Source organism: Vulpes vulpes, chromosome 8 (genome assembly GCF_048418805.1).
Source record: "Vulpes vulpes isolate BD-2025 chromosome 8, VulVul3, whole genome shotgun sequence".
Taxonomy (NCBI): Eukaryota; Metazoa; Chordata; class Mammalia; order Carnivora; family Canidae; genus Vulpes; species Vulpes vulpes.
In genome coordinates, this window is record NC_132787.1 from 10,334,697 (window position 1) to 10,359,608 (window position 24,912).

The window sequence follows — 24,912 nt, forward strand, 5'->3', positions numbered from 1 at the left end:
CAATTTTGAGATGTAGGGAAAAAACTGTTAGTTGCCACATAGTATACGATGGTTATATTCGCTCTTTGTAACTTTTTAGTTTTTCTAAAAGGAAATTCCCATAGGGGGGCCTGGTGGCTCAGTTGGTTAAATGTCCAACTCTTTATTTCCACTTGGGTCAAGATCTCAGGGTTGTGAGATTGAGCCCTTGCATCAGGCTCTGCTCTGGGCATGGAACCAGCCTAAGATTCTCACTCTCCTTTTGCCCCTCTCCGCACCATGAGTGCGTGCACACATGTGCACGTTCTCTTCAAAAAAAAAAAAAAAAAAAAAAAAAGAGAGGTGCCTGAGTGGCTCAGTTCAGCGTCTGCCTTCTGCTCGGGCCATGGTCCCAGAGTCGTAGCGTTGAGCCCCATGTCAGGCTCCCAGCTCAGTGGGGAATCTGCGGCTCCCTCTGCCCACCCCCTCTCCTGGACCTGCTAGCTAAATAAACACATACACACACATATACGTTCTTTTTAAAAAATTAAGATTGAAATTCCCTCAGTTTTGTTACTCTGTGTACTGAATGTAATGAGTTCCCAAACTTTGTGAGAGCTTAGAAATTTTATCTGAATATTTTCAAGTACGTTACTTAATCTGGCAGTTTCAATTCTCCTTTACTTTTTGAATCAGTCTACTGTTACTGTGGCCCTCTTTTCTCTTGCTCTAATTTGGTTTTGTTGCTTTTGGTCCTTTTACATGACTGTCCTCGTGAACTTTCCCTTCGTTATTTTTTGGGGGATTCTCTTCTATGTTCCCTGTTTTCTAAATCCCATGAATTCCTCTTTTTATTTCCCCCACTGATGAAACATATCCCTCAATAATATTCCTGAAAAAGGTAGTTTGTTGAAACCTTTTCTATATGAAAATGGCATTATTCTCATGTTTGCTCAGTAGTTTGGAATAAACGCTAAGATTTTGTACTTTAGAAGGTTGAAAGTCTTGTTCTCTGGTTTCCTGTGTTTCTCTGACACTTTCCATTGTGGAAGTTTTGTGGCTCCTCTCTTGAATTCTAGTGGTGTGAAATTTCAGGACAATTTGCCTTGATGTTGGTGTTTCTTTCATCTGTTTTCCTGGGTCATTAGGATGCCACTCACATTTGGAAACAGGTTCTTTGACTTGAGAAATTTTACTGTATGATTTAATGATTTCCTTACATTGAATTTTCTCTTAAATCTTTCTGATGTTTATACATTTCAGACATTCAACCTCCTGAACCAATCACTATTTGCTAATTTCTTTTCTGAATTTACATTGTTAACATTCTTAGTCATAACATCTTGCTTTTGTTTCATAGACGTGTAATATCTGTATCTCTGACAGTATTAATCATAGTCTTTAGATTTTCTTCTATCTGACATAATCTGTTTCATTTTAGTTTTACTTTGTTTTTGTTTATTTTGGTCTCTTGTGTGTCAGTGAATTTCCTGAAATGTCTGCTGATCCTTGGCTATTTGTTCATATTTAAGACTAAAATGCAGATTGAGAGTTCTGTGTTGGTCAGATAAGTGAAGTAGGACCTCATTATAGAGTAATTGGATCACTAAATAGCCCTTTCATGTGTCATTGGAGGAGAAACCCCACATGTCATTGTCAGTTAATCTTCTTGGGGGTTAAAGAGCCTCTCAAGTGGGGAATCTTCTAATGGTCAGCCTGCAGACGAGAGAACCATAAAAGTCGGCTTGGAGCCAGAGGGGAATGGAAAGAGAATCCAGTAGGCCTGGTTCTCATCATTCAATATGGAGACTTTTTCTTAATTCTCTTATTTTTGGTACAGTACTTCCCCCAACTTCCTTAAGCTGTCTATCTCCCCAGGTTCACTTTCTCTGGAGCTTTGCTGTCCAGTATGGTAGCCACTGGCCAAATGTAGCTAACCGATTGAAATGTGGTATAAGCGTGAAATGCACAATGAATTTTGAGAACTCAGTGTGGGAAAAAAAAAAAGTAAAATATAGCTAAAATGATATTTTAGGTACTTGAGGTTAGACGTACCAAATATCAATTTCACCTATGTCTTTTTTTTATTATTATTAACGTGACAACTAGAAAATATGAAATTACATACATGGCTCACATTCTATTTTTATTGGACAATGCTGCTCTCAACTAGAAGAGTAGGAGTCCAACTATTCTTCATCAGTACTTTTCAATCACTCTTCCATTTTTTTCGGGCCTCTTCAACAGAACCTGGTGTTTTCAATTCCTGGGATTTTCTTGGATTCTTTAGCATGAATGTATTGTTTCTTATTCACTTGGTCCCTCTACAGGCTTAAGTTTCAGCTTCCTGGGCTCTGTTAGTTATTTCCATCCCCTTTTCATATTCAGAATTTCTTTCCTTGCCTACTGTGCTTCCTTTTTTTATTCTTTTTGTTCTGTTAGGTTTATTCCTTTTCAAAATTCCTTATGTTTTTTTCAGATGGTATTTAGGACAGAGCAAAGATAAACATGCATGTTCATGTTTAGCTAACTGAAAGTATGCAGTTGAACTTTGATGAAATAGAAACTTGATCATGTCTCTGCCTAAACTTTTTCCTGTCTCCTCATTGCAGAAAGTGTAAAGATCTGTCTATTCTGGCCCATTATAATCACTTCTTAGCTTTGCTTTCACTGTGGTGATGCTGTGTACAACCAACCAGCAAATCTCAGCTCCATGCAGGGAGCCCCGATGTGGGACTGGATTCCAGGACCCCAGGGTCATGCCCTGAACCAAAGGCAGACACTCAACCGCTGAGCCACCCAGGCATCCAAAAAAAAGATTATTTTTAGAGCAGTTTTGGTTGATAGAAAAATTGAGGCAGAAGGTACAGAAAATTTACACATTGTTTTTCACCTCCTCCCTCCCATTCCGCTATAGCTTCTTGAATTAGTGAGACACATTTGTTACAATTGATGTGTTATTAACTACAACCCATAGTTTACAGTTCGCTGTGTTATACATCCAATGGATTTTAACAAATGTTTAATTGCACGTATACATATTACAGCATCATGCAGAATACTTTCCCTGCGCTAAGAATCCCTCCCTCCATACCCTGTCAAACTGATAGCCAATGATCTTTTTATTGTTTGTGTCTTTTCCATTCACAATTCCAATCTGAAAGATCAACCTTATCTGGGAAAGGCTACTTTAGAGACAGAGGGGAAAGGGAAAGTGAGCTGGACAGAAGTATATAGTAGCTTTTAGAGCTTCTGCTTAGAAGTGGAAAAGGGTCATATTCTTTTGCAGTTGGTTGGCATAAGCCCAAAGTTAATGAACATGGAGGTATATACCTCTCTTAGGAAGTTGGAGTAACATGTAGCAAGTGAAGGTATGCAATACTTCTCTGGGGAAGAGGCAAGCAAATAATGGGAAACAGTAGTGGACTACAGAGCATCAGTGTCAACTCTGACCCCTCTAGCCAGCTCTCATGAATTTCTTTCTACTCTCTATCTGGCCCACCCTCCGTGTGTCGCTTTACTAAGCAAACTTCTCAGTCAGGATTCAGCTTGCTTACTCCAGAAAGTCATTTTTGACTAAATTAATGTGCTAGTCTATACTGTATCTTGTGTTGGAATTTTCTTTTTTTTTTTTTTTTTACTTCACTGAATTGCTTAGGCTATTAGCAGAATTAAATACTTCTAGAACATCTACTTAAGAGAACTTTCCATTTAATTGTCATTTGACTTTCACCAAGGTCTTCACAGAAGAAAAATTACCTGCATTCGGAAGAGTGATCACATGGTAGTGTCCGACCAAAGATGTGACCATTTGCCACTTCCATTGTTTGTGACTGAAAGGTGTAATACAGACTGTGAACTAAGGTAAAGCAATAATGTGTTATGTAACCAGGGTAAAATCAATAAGTGAGATATGATGTAAAGCATCTAGCACAGTGCCTGCTCGGATGGACCTGTAATTAATGTCTATCCTGTGTCCCTGCTAGTATAAAATGTCAGGTTCACTAGTTTATTGTGAAACTTGGCAACTGATTTGAATGTTTATTCATAGTATTTGATGAATACCAGTATATAGGTCTCAATTTTGTGTAAGGATTGGAAACAAATTTGTAAGATATAGGTAAACTCTAATCTTAAAATCCATAGTTTAAAGATCTGAAACCATAAATTTTGGAGAATGATTGTATAATTCCCTTTGAACCTATGAATAAACTTTTTAAGTTTGAGGATTAAAGAATCAGTAGAGTGATTTCTTGATCTTATCAGTATTTTGTCCATTAAACATTAAGAAACATGATCCTAGATTATGGGACAGGGAAGTATCCACTTCTAAATTTTACCTGTCTTTTGGTGAGGGTGATGGTGACTGGAATTGGTCTTAGAGCAAAGTTAAGAACAACCCTATCTAGTGAGTGACCATTAACATTGAGGCATGGCCCCAATCTCTCAGTCAGCAAGGATGATCATTTTTATATATTTATGTTATTGTTTGAAAGCATAGTAGAAGAGTTGCTTGAATAAATCTCATCCACTTATTGCTGTGGAGTGAAGCACAGTGAAATCCCTGAGATGCTATTGGGAATTGAAACAAACTTTGTGAATTCTGTGCTCTGTTTTACTGTTGCACTCATCTTGTCTGATAGATCGCTAGGCTATAATTGTGGTAATTTGGCTAAAACAAGCAGATTACTTGCAGAAAAAAATGTTTTCTCTGAAAACATGTCTAAAAAATAGTTTACAAGAATTAGAAAATATAATATGCCTTATAAAAACCTAGTTTGCCAATGTTTAAAGGCTTTGTCTTACTGGTCTAGTAAGATATTTCCCAATCATGAAATACTTTAGTGTGATTGCATAGAGACATACTACCTGTTTGTGAGTCAGATATATTCAGTCTTAAATCTACCACTAAGTAATTAGGTAATCGTGATCTAAACCAGTTGTTTTCGAAGGCTTTTGGGAAAGCTTGGGGTTCCTTGAACCTACAAAGCCACCACCAAATGCCAGACTGACATCACTAGATATAGTGCTGGTTCCCTTTCTTTAGCTTTAGCCAGACCACCATCATTTTTATATATTTGGGGGACAAGATAGATTTTCTTTTGGGGGTAAAATAATTTCTACCTCTGGGCCTCATTTTCTCATCTATAAAAATGAAAGTTTGGGCTTACCTCAGAATTTTTCATCTAATGATATATATCCAGGCAGCTTGTCAATCAATTCTAACAGAATTTTCAAAATTGAATCCTATGCATGAATTTCTCTGAATCCATTTTTTAAAATTGCATTAATTGGCATCCCTAAGTATAATAACATCCTTTTTTTCTAGGTGGCACATCATTAGCAAAAGTGAATGTTCATCCCATTGTGGTCAAGGATATAGATCACTGGATGTCCACTGCATGAAGTACTCCATTCATAAAGGACAGACTGTTCCAGTAGATGACCACTACTGTGGTGACCAACTTAAACCTCCCACACGAGAACCCTGCCATGGTGACTGTGTCTTAACAAGATGGCATTATTCAGAATGGTCCCAGGTACAAATAACCAGTAGTGCTTAAGAAAAGTTGCCTATATATATTTTTTTTAATATTTATTACTCTAAAGTATATTTTTGGTCAAATCTTTTTTCATTTGTCACTTTGTTTTTGTTTTTGTCATTTAAATCAGTGTTCCAGGAGTTGTGGAGGAGGGGAAAGGTCTCGAGAATCGTACTGTATAAATAACTTTGGCCACCATGTTGCCAGCAGAGAATGCCAAGAGCTTCCCCGAGTGACAACGGAGAATTGCAATGAATTTTCCTGTCCCAGTTGGGCTACTAGTGAGTGGAGTGAGGTAACATTGAACAGATGAGGCTAAGAACTGTTATAATATCTTGTAGGAAAGCTTTGCAATTTAAGGCTTCAAAGTTGTAAAAAAGAATTAATCTTACTTTATAAATAACTGCATCAAAGCAATTACAAGTTAATGGTTTGTTCTTAAACCATACTGTCCAGCTAACAATAACATTGATTGGTGTTTAATCACTAACCATATTCATAAGGAAGTCCCAGTGTTCACAGTAGCCTGAGATAAATACTTAAAGTTAGTTTTTTACCTTTGTTTCTAGGACAGATGAATGCTATACTGAGATTTGGGCGGTGAGTTTGGTGTGGCTGATTTTACCTGGTGAATATCTCTGGAGGAATGAAGGGAAAAATGTGCCAGGAATGGTCTTTCACATGCATTTTAATGTGTAACTTGTCATGGTGTCATTTTTTTAAGGCATTTATGTTGACTAATATTGAGAATAATCATTTGTATTCTTTCAGTGTCTTGTTACATGTGGAAAAGGAACAAAACAAAGGCAAGTGTGGTGCCAGCTGAATGAAGATCATTTGAATGATGGTCTCTGTAATCCAGGTACCAAACCTGAATCTTTGAGACCATGTGAGCTTCATACATGTGCTTCCTGGCAAGTAGGACCATGGGGTTCTGTGAGTATAAGAATGGCTTTCCTGATTTAATTGATCTTTATAGAATAGCACCGAAATTGTGGTGTATTCATTCTCTTACTGGAGGCAACTAAATGTGGGTTAAAAAAAAAAAAAATCCTTGAAATGTAAACTCTTATCTACACAGTTGTATCAGTGCTGCTAATTTTGCTGTGGTAAACAGTTCAGCTTTGCTTTTGAATTCACTTGTTAACCAAAATGCTGCAAATTTATTCTTCAGCTTTGTTTAAATTATAAATATTTTTGTTTTCTGTGTCTAAATTAGCTTTACTGCCTTGAGAGTAGGCATTCTTTAGAAGTTTTGTGAAACAGGGAGCTAGGAATTTGTAGGATGAGCAGTGGTCATGCTGGATGATGGGTGGCCTATTAACTCCTGGTGGCTGCCACTCTGGATGGGAAACCTTGTTTCACCTTCCGTTTAACTTTATGCTCTTCCTTCTTCATCTCTTTGAAATTTATTTAGCATATTAGAAGACATACCTCAGGTAGATTTTGAAGAGTATCTAGTTCCCCTAAATTGTATTAACTCTACCCCCAAAATGTCAAGACTATTGACATTTTGATGTAACTTTTTAAAGATACAATACAATGGGCTATTACTCAGCCATTAGAAACGACAAATACCCACCATTTGCTTTGACGTGGATGGAACTGGAGGGTATTATGCTGAGTGAAGTAAGTCAATTGGAAAAGGACAAACATTATATGATCTCATTCATTTGGGGAATATAAAAAATAGTGAAAGGAAATAAAGGAAAAAGGAGTGAAAATATCAGTGAGGGTGACAAAACATAAGAGACTCCTAACTCTGGGAAATGAACAAGGGGTGGTGGAAGGGGAGGTGGCTGGGGGGTTGGAGTGACTGGGTGGGTGATGGGCTCTGAGGGGGGCATTTGATAGGATGAGCACTGGGTGTTATGCTATATGTTGGCAACTTGAACTCCAATAAAAAAATGTATAATCTCTCTTCAAAAAAAAATACAATAACAGTTTTCCATTTTAACTTCAATATTTTATTAGCTGTCTAAATTCGAATAGATGTATATTGATTACATTTGCCAATTTTGTATGGAATCTGATGTAAAGGACTAATAAAAAGATCTGAAAGGATATTAACTGCATTAAGAAAATTAAGCTTATACAATTTTTGAATAATATTGTTGGATATGTGTTTGTATCCTTCCAGTGCACGGCCACATGCGGACGTGGGTATCAGATGCGCGCTGTTAAATGTGTCAATGAGCTGCTCAGTGCAGTGTTAGATGACAGAGTGTGCCATGGAGCCAGTCGCCCAAGTGACAGGCAGGTAAAGGATACTTCTTCATAGATTGTAAAACAAGATTTGTCACAGGAAAATTAATGTGTTAAACTTATTTCATATATTTTTCCTAATAGCCCTTGAAAACATGTTTGTGCACATGTATGTTGGAGAATTTATTTTTTAAGGTGTTGCCAGCTTTATAGCTTTATTTTTTTACTCTTTATCTGCCATTGAATCACTCATTTAGGTATTTTAATTCTTTGCATGGCAGAAGGGTAGTATCTATTGTGAATATGATGAAGTTCTAAAGTGTGTTACGCTTTTTGAGAGTGATGGTCTATGTTCACTCAGGATGTTTCAGCTTAGCGGTATTTTTGAAGGACTATTGCTATTTTTCTTTTCAGTCATCAGATAGAATGATCCAAACCTTGGGATTCAGATCTGTACTATTCACTTGTAGCCCTTGAATAGTACTTTGTACTTCTGAAAGATTAAAAACTTTTACATCATCAATTTGTCATTATGCAGCTGTTCCTGAATTAGACATGTGGAAGAAATGAAGTATAGAATTTAATATAGATCAGAGTGATTAATTCATTGATGTTTTGAGATGCATTTTTCTTTTAAACAGGACTGTATAGTCATACCTTGCCCAGTTATCCCTAAAATTGGGGCCACTTCATTGCCAGCTGTTCCCATAGGAAAGATAGCCCAGTGGCGACATGGTTCTTGGACCCCAGTAAGTGAATTCCTTTAAGAAGTACAGTGTTTGGGGGTTCCTGGGTGGCTCAGATGGTTAGGCTGTCTGACTTCAGCTCAAGTCATGATCTTGGAGTCCTGGAATCAAACCCTCTGTTGAGCTCCCATGTAATCAAGGGAATCTGCTTAGCCCTCTGCCTCTCCCTCTGCCCACCCTCCCTGCTAGTGCTCTGTCTCTCAAATAAATAAAATCTTAAAAAAAAAAAAAAAAAAAAGAACTATAGTGTTTGTATTATGGAGTCTTTTACACATCAGCAAAATGGTTGCTTCAGATTAGCCAAATTAATGTTATGCATTCATTTTCAGGTACCTTGATGGTGTAGAAGGTGGGGGTAGGGTTCAGAGATGGATAATTTAATGACTAAATACTGTTCTTACCAAGAGCTCTATGTCTCTGAGTAAAAATTAAAGTTTTCTAGGTCTTTTTTCTCATCTACCAAATGGGGATGATAATATTTGTCTCATAGATGGTTATGCAGAGCAGACATGAAATTAGGCTTTTTATCATCCTTTGTTTAAGCCATCAACATCATCATGTTTTTCTAAACTGAAAACTTTACTTGGAATATATGCTTTGCTTTAATCTTTTATAGAAGCTATATTTGTAAACTTCAAAGATTCTCTGAATATTTTAACTGTGGGATTATATCGACTATTAGATGTTTAAAGATATTTAAAATAAGATTGTTTTATAAAATGTTTTCTTTATCTTTTTAGCAAATAATAATCTGTATTCTAAGAAATTGAGTAGTATCTTATTCTTACTGCGAATATCTCATTTGTAAATTTATGATCTGAACCAAGGAGTAGGGTATTCATTGCCCTGTCTTCATTTTACTCAGAAGTGATGCCAAGTGATATTATTTATAATTTTGTAAAGAAATTTCATGTTTTAGAAATTGGAGCGAAAGCTACCTAAGAGATGTACTGTTATAACACCTTGGTACAATCTTTTTTTTTTTTTTTAAGTGTTCTGTGTCTTGTGGACAAGGTAATCAAGCCCGTTATGTAAGCTGTCGTGATGCTTATGATGGAATAGCAGATGAATCCTATTGTGCCCATTTACCCCGACCTGCTGAAATATCTGTTTGTTTTAACCCTTGTGGGGAGTGGCAAACTGGGAATTGGTCACCTGTAAGTATTTTTTACAAGAAAAAATAAAATGAAAAGTTCAAATATAATTGACAGTATAATAATGTGATTTATTACATTATAAATGTGGGTAAATTTGTGATCAGTGTTCAGCTTCCTGTGGCCATGGAAAAACAACTCGACAAGTTTTATGCATCAACTACCATCAGCCAATTAATGAGAATTACTGTGACCCTGCAGTTCGCCCTTTGATAGAACAAGAATGTAACCTGGCAGCCTGCCCACCCATGTACAGTCACTTTCCAAGTTCCTCTGAGCAGCCAAGCCATTTTCCAGGCAGGAATTTTCCATTAACTCACAAACCAGAGGATAATCAAAATCAGGGGGTCTACCCATCAATCAGAGGAAACCAATGGAGAACAGGACCATGGGGATCAGTAAGTTGTCTTTATTGAGTTATATTAATTCTATAATTTTGTTATATTATAGCCTTTTAACAGATATGTATGCAATGACATCAGATACTTTTAATGCTAAATTTATCTGAAGATCAATAGTTTGAATCTTAAAAGGATTAAATGATTTTTGATGCAGATTGCAAATCCCCAGAGTCCTTATTGAACTATACACTAATGTGATATTATGATTACAGAGGAATGCACTTAAAAACAATCTGATTAGAGTCCATTATGATAAAAACAAAAGAATCTTTTAAGAGGTTAAGTCTGCAAATGTTTATGAAAAAAAATCAAACCTAGAAATTACTGCAATAGCAGTGTGCAGTAAGTGGGTGTAAAACCACAAACCTACCAAAGGTACAATTGTAGTTCATATTTTACATAAAAGTTGAGACAAAGAAAAACAATATCAAAGCTTAGTGACTTTCTTTTTTTAATTCCTTTCTACTTAACACTTAGTATGGGCCTGGATTCGCTATTGCAGACTTTACCTTTTCTCCTTCCATCAACAAATTCTAACAGACACTCATGTTTTTGGCAGATTTCTCCACTCAGATTTTCCCGAGAGGGGGATTTTAGAAGGGAGAGTTTGAACCTGAGTCCAAATGTTGATTTATCCCCATGTAATTTCACGATGTGGCATCCACAGTTTGTGTTTTATCCTCGCCAGTGCTCCAGCAGCTGTGCTCGAGGTGTTCAGCGCAGAGTTGTGGTCTGCCAGGATGAAGACGGACAGAGTGCCACTTCCTGTGATGCAGCCTCCAGGCCCCCAGAGGCCCAGCACTGCCATTCAGGCCCTTGTCCACGGTGGAGCTACGGCAGCTGGGGAGAAGTAAGTCTGAATGTTTTCTCAAATTTTGGAGATGGTGACTCTCTGAAAGTTAAGTACCTCACGCTGTTACTGCGGGATAATCTTCCTTCACCATACTACACAGAAAGGTTTTATTTTTAGGAAAATCTTGTTCTTTTAATAGACTGTCATGGTATAAATCACTCCTTCGTGATAGGAAATGCTCCACATTTTTTAGCAGAATCTATTATGCTAGCCAATATGTCTGTGAATCACTAATGCCTTTCTAAAATTAGTGTATTCTTAGAAAATTTCGTTGCTATAAAGATAGAAAATTAAATGATATATACATAGGCCATGCTTTTATCCTATTACTGAACCATTCACGTGGTGAATTTTCTAAGGAGATAGTTGTCAATTATCGAGCACTTCATGTCCTGGCATTCTTCTAGACACTGGGGATATGAAGATAATTTTTAAAATAGTTTTGATGAATACAAATTCCACCTGTATTCAGGAGAAAGAGTAAGAAAGACTTATATTGGCTTTGGATGAACAAAATCACCTAATTAGTCAAATATACTTAATGACTTTTAGTATATATTTTCTCATAGAGCATTTCTTTTGAATTTAAATTAAAAAAATAAATTAAAAATTTGCCAACATATACTATAACACCCAGGGCTCATCCCATCAAGTGCCCTCCTTAGTGCTGTCACCCAGTTACCCCATACTCCCATCCACCTCCCCTTCCGCAACCCTTTGTTTCTCATAGAGCATTTTGAAATCATTGTTTAAAGATCCACTTCTGACCAGCCGCTAATAAATATCAAGTACATTTTAAAAATGTTCTTTTACAATTTCCAAAATGAAAATAACATTTTTACTCCTGATTTAGGCATGCTCTTTGTAAAAATTCAGATGATAGGGAAAATTATGAGGAGATGAGAACTTTTAATATTGATACATTTCCTTCCAGACTTTGGTCTTGTGTGGATTCCACAAATAGATTCATATTACACAAGCTGCCACCTACTATTTTCATGTAACATATACCCGAACATCTTTCCCTGTTTATAAGTTTAGATCTTACTAGCTCTCATGGTTACCCAGTAATCTATTGATGGGATATCATAAGTTATGTAGTTAATATTTATTACTTAAGTAAATCAGTTTTATTTGACTTGTCTATTTTATAGGTCCTTGATATTGAACCATCTTATGGTACTAATTCTCAAAATTTTGTCAACTTTTTTTCTTTATTATAGAACTAAAACTTTTTTACCTAGGAAGAAAACTCTAGCATTAATACTTATGTATTAAACATTGAATAAAGCAATATAATACTGTCTTTAAAACCACATAGTTTTGAATTTTCTTATTTTTAGTGTACACAAACATGTGGAGGAGGAATAAAATCAAGATTCGTTATATGTCAATTTCCCAATGGCCAAATGTCACAAGAGCAAAACTGTGAAATCTTAAACAAGCCACCTAGTGTGGTGCAATGTCATGTGCATGCTTGCCCTGATGATGCAACATGGCATCGGGGACCATGGAAATCGGTACGATAATAATCTTATTTTTGTCTGTTTTGTTTTGTTTTATCATGCCCCCATTTCTTTAATTGCTTGTTTATAAATTATGGTACATGCTATATCTTCTGATTTTTTATTTTAAGCAGATTACTGGCCATCTTGGCTTGTGTTATTAAATTTGATAGTTTGGAAAAAAATCCATTCAATTTCAAGTACTGTAATATATATAATAGTTTTATATGTATTTATTTTTTATAAGTAATTTTGAACCATAGCACTATTCTAATGGAAATATTTTCCTACGGTACATCTTTGGCTTGTCTCCTAATTGTAAATGTTTTACTATATACATTTGTATATAATGTTAACATTGTGCTTGTTACAATGGCAAATTAAGCTGTGTCTTGTTTAAGTGTATAACTGTATGTGGCTTTTGTCTGTCAATGTCTAGTAACTGATCCAAAAGCAAATAACATTCTTTAAAACTTTTTTTTTTAAATCATTGTTAAACTTAGTATTTTGTTTGGAAATGTGAAAATATTAAAAGATAGAGAAATTTAAAGTGAATTGTTTACAGTTTATTACATACATCATGGAAAGATATTTATATAGTAATTTATCTAAATATTTCTTCACTGTGTGGAGTTACTGTGTTTTGGGAATGTTTTAATTTATTTTTTTGGAGCCATAGACAAAATTCATAAGTATTGTTCATGACTGGTTTATTTAGTATATTTCAAATATCCAGGCTTTGAAGAATAATTAATATATAAATATGTTGAAATTAGCATTTTGGTCACTTTTGATATTTTAAATCCTGAACAACCAAGTACACTTCTTCCAGATGAAAAACTGATGTGAGCCTCTTTATAATTTGTAAAGTTATACAGTTCTTTTTTAAAAAATAATTATAACTCTGGCTTTATAACCAACACTGGTGCCTGCACTCAGTTTGCTTTTCCCAAGTCAAAACTTTACATTGTGAGAAACCCAAGTTTCAAACTCATGCCATTTAATGAATAAGTCAAGTTCTAGTTCAGGCTGAAATGCATCTGGATAGTTAGTGTGACTGCTATAAAACAAAAGGAAAATTTAACTTTATAGGAAGATCTTAAATTGCAGCATCACTTTGTTGGAACTAACAAAAACATATTTTGCCATAGAAAACATTCACATATTTACTTAATAAAATATTGACCATCTATATCATAGACACTGTGCTTGCTACAGATATTTTTTTTTTTTAAAAAAACCTATTTCTTACTCCTGTGGACTTTATAGTCTAGGTGGAGAGATTTGAAATAATGTAGGAACTCAAATATAAAAAGATACCCTTTTCTGTTAGCTGTCTTACATTGGAAATTCACTTTTTCTTTCCTAGATCTGTTACATTGTCTTTCGGGTTTTTTTGGCTTTAGTTTGCAAACCTAGTTCCTAATAAGGCTATGGATTGCTTTCTTCAGGTTTTGTCCCAGTTAGGAAAGCAGGCTCCAGACCACTTAGAGGATTGAATTATAATGGCATTGGTTTCTGAGCACAGAAGTTTTATTTTTCTAATCATTCATCAATTTATTAATTCACAAAGCCTTAAACATTTGCTTCTACCTACTGCTTTGTGCTAGGTATTGAAATACCTAAAATTGTTTCATACTTTCTATTTAAGTGGTTAGCAGACTATGGCACATGGACTAAATCTGACCTCCTGCCTATTTTTGTAAATAAGTTTCATTGGAACATAGTCATCCTCATTTTTTTAATGTATTACTATGGCTGCTTTTGGTATACAATTATTGCAATAGAGACTGGCTTTTAAAGCCTGAAATATTTTTTATCTAGCTCTTTCAGGAAATGTTTGCTGACCCCTGTTCTATTTAATAAACATGATCCTTTTTAAATTTAGCATAAAATGTAATTCTCATATTCTATAACTTTAAGTACAGTTATTCCTTGGGGTCAGTTTTACATGTTTTTAATATTTTAAAACATCTTACAAGGTTTATCAACCTTCTCTACATATTTCTATGGCATTTAGACAATTATTTCCCTATTTTGAGATATGATTGTTATATAACATTGTGATATATATACACGCAGTGTCACACAATGTTTATATATTGTATTGGAAGGTGTCTAGTACTATGTTCCAATATACTGTGTCATGGCATTTGTATTAAATTATATTGTAAGTGAAAAAGCCTGCATGTTCAGTAAAGCTCTGTGCATAGATAACTTTTTTATTCTCACAAAAACTAATAACCAAGAAAATAACCACAGTTACCAAATAGTAACTTAGAAGTACGTAATTCTTCATTGTTTACTACAAGCCTGTTCCAAAAGGAGCTCATTGGATAATTCAGTCTTTGCACTAGTGAAGAACTGTAATGCCTTTTTTTTTTTCATAAATTGAAGGTGAAATTTTAAAAATCACAGTGTTTATATGAGAGTTTTTACAAACGTATTTATTCACTTTTTATAGGTATAAAGTACATATATATTAAAGTGCCTGGATTTCTTTTATTATATGAAGAATTTTATTCCTTAAATTAGCCTTTTATATTAAAAGGGTTTAAGGGATCTGAAGTTTTTATTGTTAAAACTAGATATAACCTTTTACCTCTTTGTTTTGCTACATATTACCCAAACTTCAGAATACCTCTTATTAACAGATGAATAATCATTCAGGGGTAATTTTAATTTCAGATCCTATTCACTAGGTTAGAAAACTACAAATGTGTGTATATGTATTATGCATATATGAACAATATGAAATCTCAAACATTTCATTTTAAGCAGAATTATAAAGTGTTAAATCATTAAAATATAACTGGGAAGAAAGTTGTAAATCTACATTTAAATGTTCTCCATCTTGTGGAAAATCTTGTAATAATTTATAAGCATGATTAAGGAAATAAACCTTAACCTATGTCTTAATTTAATGACTGTATTTTTGTGATTAGTCAATGTGAAATGATTGTATTTTAACCCTTGTTTATTAATGACTTGTGTTGTGGCTTTGTGCTTTGCATAATTCATATGTATGTTGTATTTTTACTGCTTAGATCAATACCTAAAATGTTTTAAGTCCCTGAACAGATCCTGTATTGTAATGAATGCCTCCTTTTCTCTTGGTGCTGTTTTTCTTAAATTAACAAACATTAATTTCTTATTAAACATTATTTGCTGAATAGTGTATGTTTTCATAATTTAAATATTTAAGCTATTATATTTTAAATCCATTAGAAACTAACATTGGTGTTTAAAAACATAAGATCTATTGTTTAGCTATCTTAAATACTAGAAATTTTTATATTTTTATAAACAATAAAAATTTATGATATAAACTTATTTATTTAATAAGTTAAAAATACATGTGCTCATGACTAAGACAGTCTTTAAAAGGTGAGTAAAAGTTTTTTCTCTTCTCTTTTGTATATACTAAGGGACATTGCACTGTAATCAAACTATTCTAGCAAATGCTCTTTAAGTAAATTTATAATAATTTATCTATTTTCCCATTAAGTCTCATTTAGCTGATTCATTTTCCTAGAATGCTTTTATTCTCTACCTAGAATGAAATCATGCTTGGTAAGAAAATGTGTATTCCATTGTGTTCTGGGATTAATGATGATCCAAGAGAACTAACGAGCATAGTTTTTCCATTAAGGATTGTTTTTTTTTTCCCTTCCAAAAATAAGAAAATTCATTTTAAAAAATGAAAGCTTTGATAGTTGAATTTTCTAGATTCTAGTGCTTTCCCCTAAAATGTTTCTTTTTAAAATATATATAGATAGGCAATACTAAATTGCTAATGTGATACGATGGAATGCAACAAACAGAAGCACTTTTAGCAATGAGCATGTGGTAGCAGCATATACCCAGTAAATGTGCAGTTTGCCAAATTCATAGTTTTCTGTGAAAACAAACAAAAAACCAAAGGGTCTGACTGCAGATGTTAGGAGGCTCCTTCCACTGTATCTCTCACTCAGGATGAAATGCTCTCCGGAAGAAACTTGTAACTGCCTCTGTTGCTTATAAGGCCAGTAGCAGCCAGGGGAAAGGTAATGTGTAGGGAAATGGTTTCAAGAAACTATCAATTCTTTGTAGCATGTAGAACTCAGTAAAACTGTTTATAGTAATCAGTTGTTCTTTTAAATTTGGAAAAGATATATAACCACAGGAAAAAGCTGGAAATCTATTTTACTTCAAATTTATCATAGTTTCTCATGTACCTTATTAGTATTGAACTAATGTCTCCATTAATTTGTTACTATATCTTTCTACAGTACATTCATTGACTCTCCCAAAGATGAGCATCCCCTACATGTTAGGCATTGTGCACTGGATAAATCAGGCACGATCCCTGTGTACAAGAAGTTTGCAGCTAAGTGATGAATGTACTAAATAGATGGTCAGAATGCAGAATGGGATTCCTCCCTGATTTCAGTAACTTATGTGATTTGTAATATTGAGGACTCCTAATACTGGGACCTTAATAGGTTGTAATCATCCAAGAATTAATAATGAGTATGGTCCTTGACAACACAATAATCCTGCCTGTAGATTTTTTTAGAAAGCTTGAACTAATAGGAAATATTCCATTGTAACCCGGAAAGAGATGAGTGGTGTCCTAAGTCTCTCTGCTAGAGTAGATTTTGTATAATTGCAGCATCTTCGTCATTTAAATGGATTTCATGCCTTACCAAAAAGAAAATGGACCAAGCAAGGTATATGATGGTATGAAAATAATTTTGGAGATACAAATGGGCCTTGCAGGTTTGATATGTAAAACCTAGGAAAAATTTAAGTAAATATACTGATGAGATCATAAAAGAGACTTGTGACTGTATTATATTGAATGAAGTTAGAATGTTAAATCTAGAAAAAAATCTCAACATGAAATGGTGATATGCCATGTTTTTCTTTAACGCATCTATATTAAAATGGACGTATTTCTGTGGTAATGCTTTTTTCCCAGATATAATGCTTGAGAATGTTTTAAGAATATCTGGATATAGATTTTTAGATATTTTATCACCACATATTCTCTGTACTTGATCCTATTTATGTAGATATATAGGCAGTTATATTCATTTAAATAATCAAATTTTCCTGTCACCTTTCAGTCGTTTGAGAAAACCATCTTAGTTCCCATATAATTACAGGAACAATATTTGGCATTAATATCATAAAGCATCTCTTTGACATTTTCTAGATAGATAGTTTCTGAGTTTTTAATCATAGATAACATTTCTCAGTAACATCTTTTGAGCATGTCCCCTTTTTAAATTTAGACATTATAAGCTAATATATAAATGATTTATGAAACATGAATTAGAATAAGTAATTTTAATGAATAACTTACTGAACTGTGATGGTAATCTCATTTTTAAAAAGTGTAGGATGATGGGGATTGAGGAGTGCATGTGTGGCGATGAGAACTGGGTGAGGTGTGGGAGTGTTGAATCATTATATCGTACACGTGAAACTAACAACACTGTTAACCAGACTAAAATTAAAAATTTTTAAAGTAATATGGTGTTTCATTAGTTTTGAAAATTTTGGTTCAACACTGTCATGGCAGTTTTAAAAATCTGGTTTATCTCCATTATGTCACTTCAGTAGCTTCCATAGCTGAAAAAATGGACTCACAAAAATATATATCTTCATATAGAAAAGTTTATCACTGGGTGTTTCTGTTGTGTGTTAGTAACTGATTTTAAGTTCAATTACCAATTAAGCAAAATTATTGAAATTTGTATGACAAATTTCCATTTTCCATGATGTCATTCAGTTCTTAAAAAATTACTAGAGTGAATTATATATTTTCAGGTTTGTAATTTTTTTGTTGCAGTATAGTTGACACACAGTATTACCTTAATTTCAGATGTGCAACATAGTGATTCTACAGCTTTATGCACTATGCTCACCAAAAGTGTAGCTACCATCTGTCAGCATACAGTGCTATTACAGTACTATTGACTGTGTTCCTTATTCTGTGCTTATTATCCCCATGACTTATTCATTCCATACCTAGAAGCCTATACCCACTTTCATTAACCCATTTTGCCCTTCCTCAGGGAACCCCCAGTGTGTCCTCTGTATTTTTGGGTCTGTTTCTGCTTGTTTTGCTTTTAGGATTCCACAAATATGAAGTCATATTTGTCTTTGACTTATTTCACTTAGTGTGATACCCTCTGAATCCTTCTGTGTTGTGAAAAATGGCAAGATCTCCTTGTTATGGCTGAGTACTATTCCATAGTGTGTGTGTGTATCACTTCCTTATTCATTCATCTATCAATGGACACTTATGTTGCTTCTATATACTGGTTATTGTTAATAATGCTGCAACAAAGATAGGGGTGCATATAGCCTTTCACATTAGTGTTTTCATTTGGGGGGATATATCAGTAGTGGAATAACCAAATCATATGGTAGTTCTCGTTTTAATTTTTTGAGGATCCTCCATACTGTTCTCCACAGTGGCTGCATCAGTTTACATTCCCACCAGCAGTGCATGAGAGTTGCTTTTTCTCCATATCCCTGCCAACACTTATTTCTTCTCTTTTGATACTAGTCATTTTGATAAGTATGAGGTGATATGGTGGTTTTTAATGATAGTAGACATCTTTTCATGTGCCTGTTGGTCACCTATGTGTGTCATCTTTGGAAAAATGTCTATTCAGGTCCTCTGCTCATTAGATTATTTGTTTTTTTGATGTGTAACTTTATATTTTAACAAATAGCCTTAAAACTCAAAGAGATTTTGAAAGATTTGGAAGCCATTTAAGCAAAATTTTGCTTCAAAGCTTTAAAAATACACACTTGAAAGTTTGATAGTTTTGATAAACACATATTTATGGTAACAATCGCATAATACTAGAAATACTTCCAAATGTTTAAAAATGTTCTAAGAAGTAGTAGTTTCCAAAAACCATTCCACTCTTAAGTGTCCCCTTAAACAAGAACTTTATGGGTCTTTTTTTTTTTTTTTTTTAAGTATTAGGTGTTACACTCATTATAGAAAAAACCAAATTTGAACAAGCCTCTTTTTTTGTAATGGAAAAATTAGCAATTTATCTTTATGAGCCCATTTGGTAATTTGAACACAACCAGCAAAACAGCTTAAAGCTAAAGTTTGTCCTGTCACTCCCTAGAGTACTGAGTTTGTAGATATTATCCATTTATCTTCCTAAGGGGGCATGCATGAATTGCAGTTGGTACACGAAGTGGAAGGGCAGAGTAATGATCTCTGTCAGGATACCTGGAGTATGGTATGTGTCAGGTTAGCATATAAACCCATATGGTAAAGTTTATTTTAGGTAAATATAAACAAATTCTTGTAAGAAATTTTGTTGGTACTCCATTGAATCACCTTGCCATCTCTGAGAGAGACTTTTGAAAGGCTGTGACTTAGATCCCTCAGATTTCTATGAGGCATAAAAGTTTAGTAACCTCTCTAAAACCTTAAACTACAGTTGAGATTGGAATTACCTAACTTATTCTCCTAGATACAATCTGCTTCCTAGTTGTCGAGAAAGTAAAGATTGTTCTTAAACTGCTGCACCAATTTACTCAATCCTAAATCTAGTAGGATATGTTTAGGAAGGTACTTTATCACATCATAGTATAATATGACCTCTGTATTCAGTCTTCCTATATTATGATACACATATATTTGTAAGAATTAAATGAAATATGGCAGTTTTTGGTAAACCACGTAAATCCTTCTTTACCAGTTAACTGACTTCTAAAATGAACCTCTAAGACCATTCTGAACTATTTTTTTATTTTCCCGGACTTTTGATATTTTGCAGTTGTGACCGGGGGAAACAGACTTTGGAAGTAACTATGAAGGAAGGCAACAGTGGCCAGTGAACTGCCAAAAAAAAAGAAAAAAAGAAAAAGAAAATCACCAATACATTTGAGATCATTAAAAGCCTGCCTATATCAGGCACTGGGCTAGGAACTGTACAAAGCTAAAGATAAGAATGACATATTCTCCTCAAAGGACTCAGGGTTAAGGGGCAATTAAATACACAAGTAACAAGGCAGAAACATGTCATAGAAAGTCAGAGAAGGTATGACTTCAGTTGCATGAACTTGAAAGGACTTGTGGAGAAGGCCTTGGCCTTGGTGGATAGAACTTACTGGGGTGGAAGGCCATTCCGTAGCAAAATCAGAGGCCAGAAAAAGTGGCTCATCTTGACTAATACAAATTGATTTGTGAGGATACAGAGTGAGCATAGAAATATGAGTTGGGCAAAGAAAAATACCATATGATTTCACTCGTGTGGAATTTAAGAAACAAATGAACATGGTGGGGTGGGGGAAGAAAGAGGAAAACCAGGAAACAAACTCTTAACTATAGAGAACTGATGGTTTCCCAGAGGGGAGAGGGGTGGGAGATGGGTTAAATAGGTGATAAGGATTAAGGAAGTGTACTTGTGCTGGGGGTGGGGGAGGTGTTGAATCACTAAATTCTATACCTGAAATTAACATTACAGTATATGTTAACTGAAATTTAAATAACTTGAAGAAAAAATTATGACAGGGTTATATCGAGGAGGATTAATAAAGATCATGCTTATATTTTTAAAAATTTAAAAATTCTGAATATTAACCATCAAACTTTTTGGAGCAGATATGAAAGCTATGTTTTTAGGAAAATTATTAAGCAATTCTCATATAAGCATGTTGAAAATGACAGACTACGAATGGAGAGTCCAAGAGGGGGCTTTTCTCAAGGGTGATGATTTAGGGACCAGTTATTCACACTTATTGTTTTAACACTTAAATTGTGGAGTAGAAGCAGCCAGGAGAGATAGTGATGGGACCATTTTTGGTCAAAAGGTGAGGTGGCATTTGGAGATGGAAGGAAAATATATACAAGAGACCATCCTGTCAAGAGTTGTGCAAAGTCATGATGGAAGCTTTCAAGATTAAGTTTGAGCAATGAATCAAGTGAATCTGGAGTATTAGGATTGCAAACTGCAGATTGATGATGCATAAACTGGTTTTCTGTTAGTCTCACATAAGGGAGTATAATCTTGATTTCACCAAGAGAAATGTAAACTTTCATTTAAAAACAGTGACTATCTAAATGGAACAGCAGGTAGGGTGGTAGGCATTCGAGCCTGTTCCACAGAGGCTCAATGTATTTTGCTAATTAACACTTAGCTAATAATTCTCTTCAAGGAGCTAAAAACTCAAATAGTATATAAGGCTGATAACACCCTAAACAGTCTGAAACAAGATTTGCTGAAGCAAGTTATGATCTAGTGTAAGAGAAATCAATTTGGACTGGAGTTTCTATAAGTAAACTTTTATGGAAATCTATCCAGCAAAATATCAAAAGTACAGTTCAGTGAATTTTCCAAAGTGAACACATCTGTGTAATCAGCACTGAAACCAAGGATATCAACACCCTAGAAATTCCCCCATGTACCCCATTGTATTCCTTCACAAGGGTAAACACGATTCAGACATCAAATATCATAGAGAAGTTTGCCTGCCTTTGAACTTACATAAATAGAATTTAGATAATTTGAGATTCACAATATTACATCTATGAGATTCATGTTGTAGTTTGTCATTGAAATCTAGTAGGAATATATCATTGTGTGACTTACAAATAAATATGATTTATATGATTATTCTCCAGTTGGCAAGCATTTGGGATTATTTTAAATTCGAGATTTAGGAATAATGCTGTTAACGTTTCTCACATGTATTTTTTGGTGAGCATAGGTTTGCAGATCTTTGGGGTATGTAGATAGGAGTTGAATCAGCGTATGCACAGGTTTGGGCTTAGTAAATATCAGTTTTCTGAGAATGGTTGAATGAGAATTCCAATTGTTTCATATCCTTCTTAACACTTAATATTATCAGACTTTTTAATTTTATAATCTTCATGAATTTCTATTAAACTTGTTCAGTAGATTTTTACATAGCAGTTACTGTGTATGAGTGATATTTACAAATCACTTGGTATGGGGGAGAACAATAGGATTGAGATAATAGGTTACATATTAAAAAATATATTGCAGCTAGTAGAACTAAAAAATACATTTTTGGTGTTTACAGCAGCTTTGTTTACAGTTGCCAAAAATTGGAAGCATCGAAAATGGCCTTTAGTGGAATGGATAAATTGTGGTACATCCAGGCAATGGAATATTATTCACTAAAAGAAGTGAGTTATCAGACCATAGAAGATATGGGAGGAAATTTACATGCATATTACATATGAGGCAATAGCCCCAAGAGCCAATAACTTTCCCTTGAGTCCATCAAGTCTTTTTGTACTTCCACTCTAGTCGCTGGATATGCCTAGCATCCTGCCAGGTCTGACATAATAATACCAGGCATGTTTATTTTTTCTGATCCTTTTTGGACTTCTCCTTCATCCCCTCCCACGATTGTGTAAGGACTAATTCATATAATACAACTCATGTTCCATAGTATTCATAGTGGTTTTCCTTTCAAGTTTAAAACCTTAAAGATACAACAATTTTAGAACTAGATATAAAAGTAAGGATATAATTAACAAAAATTAGGGGTTGCAGTAGGCCCTGAAAAAGGAGGGAAGGGTGCTATTGTGAGAAGGATATGGAAGGCTTTGGACATAATACTCTGTGCCTTGAGTTGGAAGGTGGATAGTTTCTTTCATTTTTTCATTGGTTTTAAGGCATTCACTTTATATACCTTGTGACTTGCTGTTCAGTATGCTGACAGATGGACTGCTATTGCTTACTATCTGGAAAAGATTTTAATGACAGAGTATGAAAGAACCAAGTATAAGAAAAAGCAATGAAAAAAATGAATACTGAAGCAAGTTGAAATTATTTTATGATAAATATTGATATTGGTTATTAATATGAAGATTTGAAGCATAAATGCATTATATTAATAATTAGTAATTATGTAAACTAAACATGAAACAAGCCTTATGAGAATTATAAATTAAAAATATTTTATCAGATAAAAATCTTTGAGTCACATGTAAGAATTTTACAGAAGGCTGAAAAGTTGGCCACATACAAATGCCTTTTGTTTTTAAAGCTATAAATATTTTTATTTTTTCCTTCCCAAATTTTTATTTGAATTCCAGTTAATGTACAAGGTAATATAAGTTTCAGGTGTAAAATTTAGTGATTCATCATTTATAACATCCAGCGCTCAACCACAAAAAGTAGAGATAATTGTCATAATTTATTTTTGAGACAAATATTCATTTTATTTTTTTAATTTTTAAATTTTATAAATTTTATTTTTTATTTAAATAATTTTAATTTTTATAAATAATTTAATAATTACTATACACTCATTCCAAAAAATAAATAATTGAAAATATTGTATCAGGCAGTTAGATTTCTGTGGAATATAACTTTGTTGCAGTCATTAAAATTGTCAGAAGAAGGTTTGTCCACAGAATCATTTCTATTATAGCTTGTAATTTTTTTCTGGGTATAAACATATTTATGGAAGTTTTTTTCCATTAGAGTAGATTTTATCTATCATAAACCCAAATACAATATTTGATAGGTAGAACCAGAAAGCATTTTTCTATGATTAATAATTAAACATTCTGTTTGGGATACCTTTAAATATAGTGCAAGAATTAAAACGCAGGGGTGCCTGGGTGGCTCAGTCAGTTAAGTGTCTGCCTTCAGCTCAGGTCATGATCTCAGGGTCCTGGGCTGGGACACTCCACTGTGCTCCTTGCTCAGCAGGGAGCCTGCTTCTCCCTCTCCCTCTGCCTGCTACTCCCCTGCTTGTGCTCTCTCTGTGTCAAAAAAATAAAATCTTTAAAAAAAATTAAAATGCAAATTATGCTCTGTTAAGTGGTAATGTATTTTTAGTAGAATGGAAGAGTAAAAGTCAATTTATACTACCACATTAATAAAAAAATGGCCCCCTATCCTGCAACCAGAGAGAGTCCTCGTTCTTCCATCTGAGAGAAAGTTCTGTAGTGTTGATTCCTAGGCTTTGGGAGGATTTTCACATCTAGTAGTATTGGAAGATAATCAGGCATCGCTGCTTCCACACTTCTGGGCATTTCTTCAGGGTAGGAGAACAGGCTCAAAGTAGCTCATACAGGCTCCTGTCTCCATGCCAGCATTTCTTTGCTGAAATTGGCAGGATCTCAGTTTTAGAGGAAACCAGGAGGAGGCCCTTATCTCTGTTGATCCATAGGGCACCCCATAGCATCAGAACAACAACAAAAATTTTGAAGAAGGAGCTCTATTACACGAAGCTTTCCTTTCTGTGTTATTTTTGTAGAATAAAATTCAACTCTATCTCCATATAAAATAGATTGCATATTTAAAAGATCTTTGTATATATTTCCTTATGTTTGTTTCCATATGGCATTTATTCAGTAAACTTGGATGTGGTTTCTGTTCTTAAGTTTAGAATTCTCATAATTCTTCAACATCTTTAATGTGTGGGTATATTTTGGTAGAAAGTCTAGCTGTTCTGCTGACACATGATTTATATGTGAAAATCACCTAATATCCAATTTTGTTGTATTAAGGTATTCATGGAGTAGACCATTTAAGAT

General features: G+C 34.2%; 1 protein-coding gene across 3 annotated transcripts in view; it reads left to right on the forward strand.

Moving 5' to 3' along the window:
* Positions 1-24,912, forward strand: part of ADAMTS20 (ADAM metallopeptidase with thrombospondin type 1 motif 20) — a 162,757-nt gene that overhangs the window by 82,711 nt on the left and 55,134 nt on the right. For 2 of the 3 annotated variants that reach the window (XM_072765508.1, XM_072765507.1), the window contains exons 19-28: positions 3,696-3,822; positions 5,288-5,498; positions 5,632-5,796; positions 6,273-6,437; positions 7,642-7,761; positions 8,348-8,455; positions 9,445-9,609; positions 9,714-10,004; positions 10,696-10,857; positions 12,204-12,380. In XM_072765508.1, coding sequence (XP_072621609.1) covers positions 3,696-3,822; positions 5,288-5,498; positions 5,632-5,796; positions 6,273-6,437; positions 7,642-7,761; positions 8,348-8,455; positions 9,445-9,609; positions 9,714-10,004; positions 10,696-10,857; positions 12,204-12,380 — 1,691 coding nt within the window. The remainder of the gene's footprint in view (positions 1-3,695; positions 3,823-5,287; positions 5,499-5,631; positions 5,797-6,272; positions 6,438-7,641; positions 7,762-8,347; positions 8,456-9,444; positions 9,610-9,713; positions 10,005-10,695; positions 10,858-12,203; positions 12,381-24,912) is intronic. The other variant, XM_072765509.1, reaches the window with a different exon arrangement.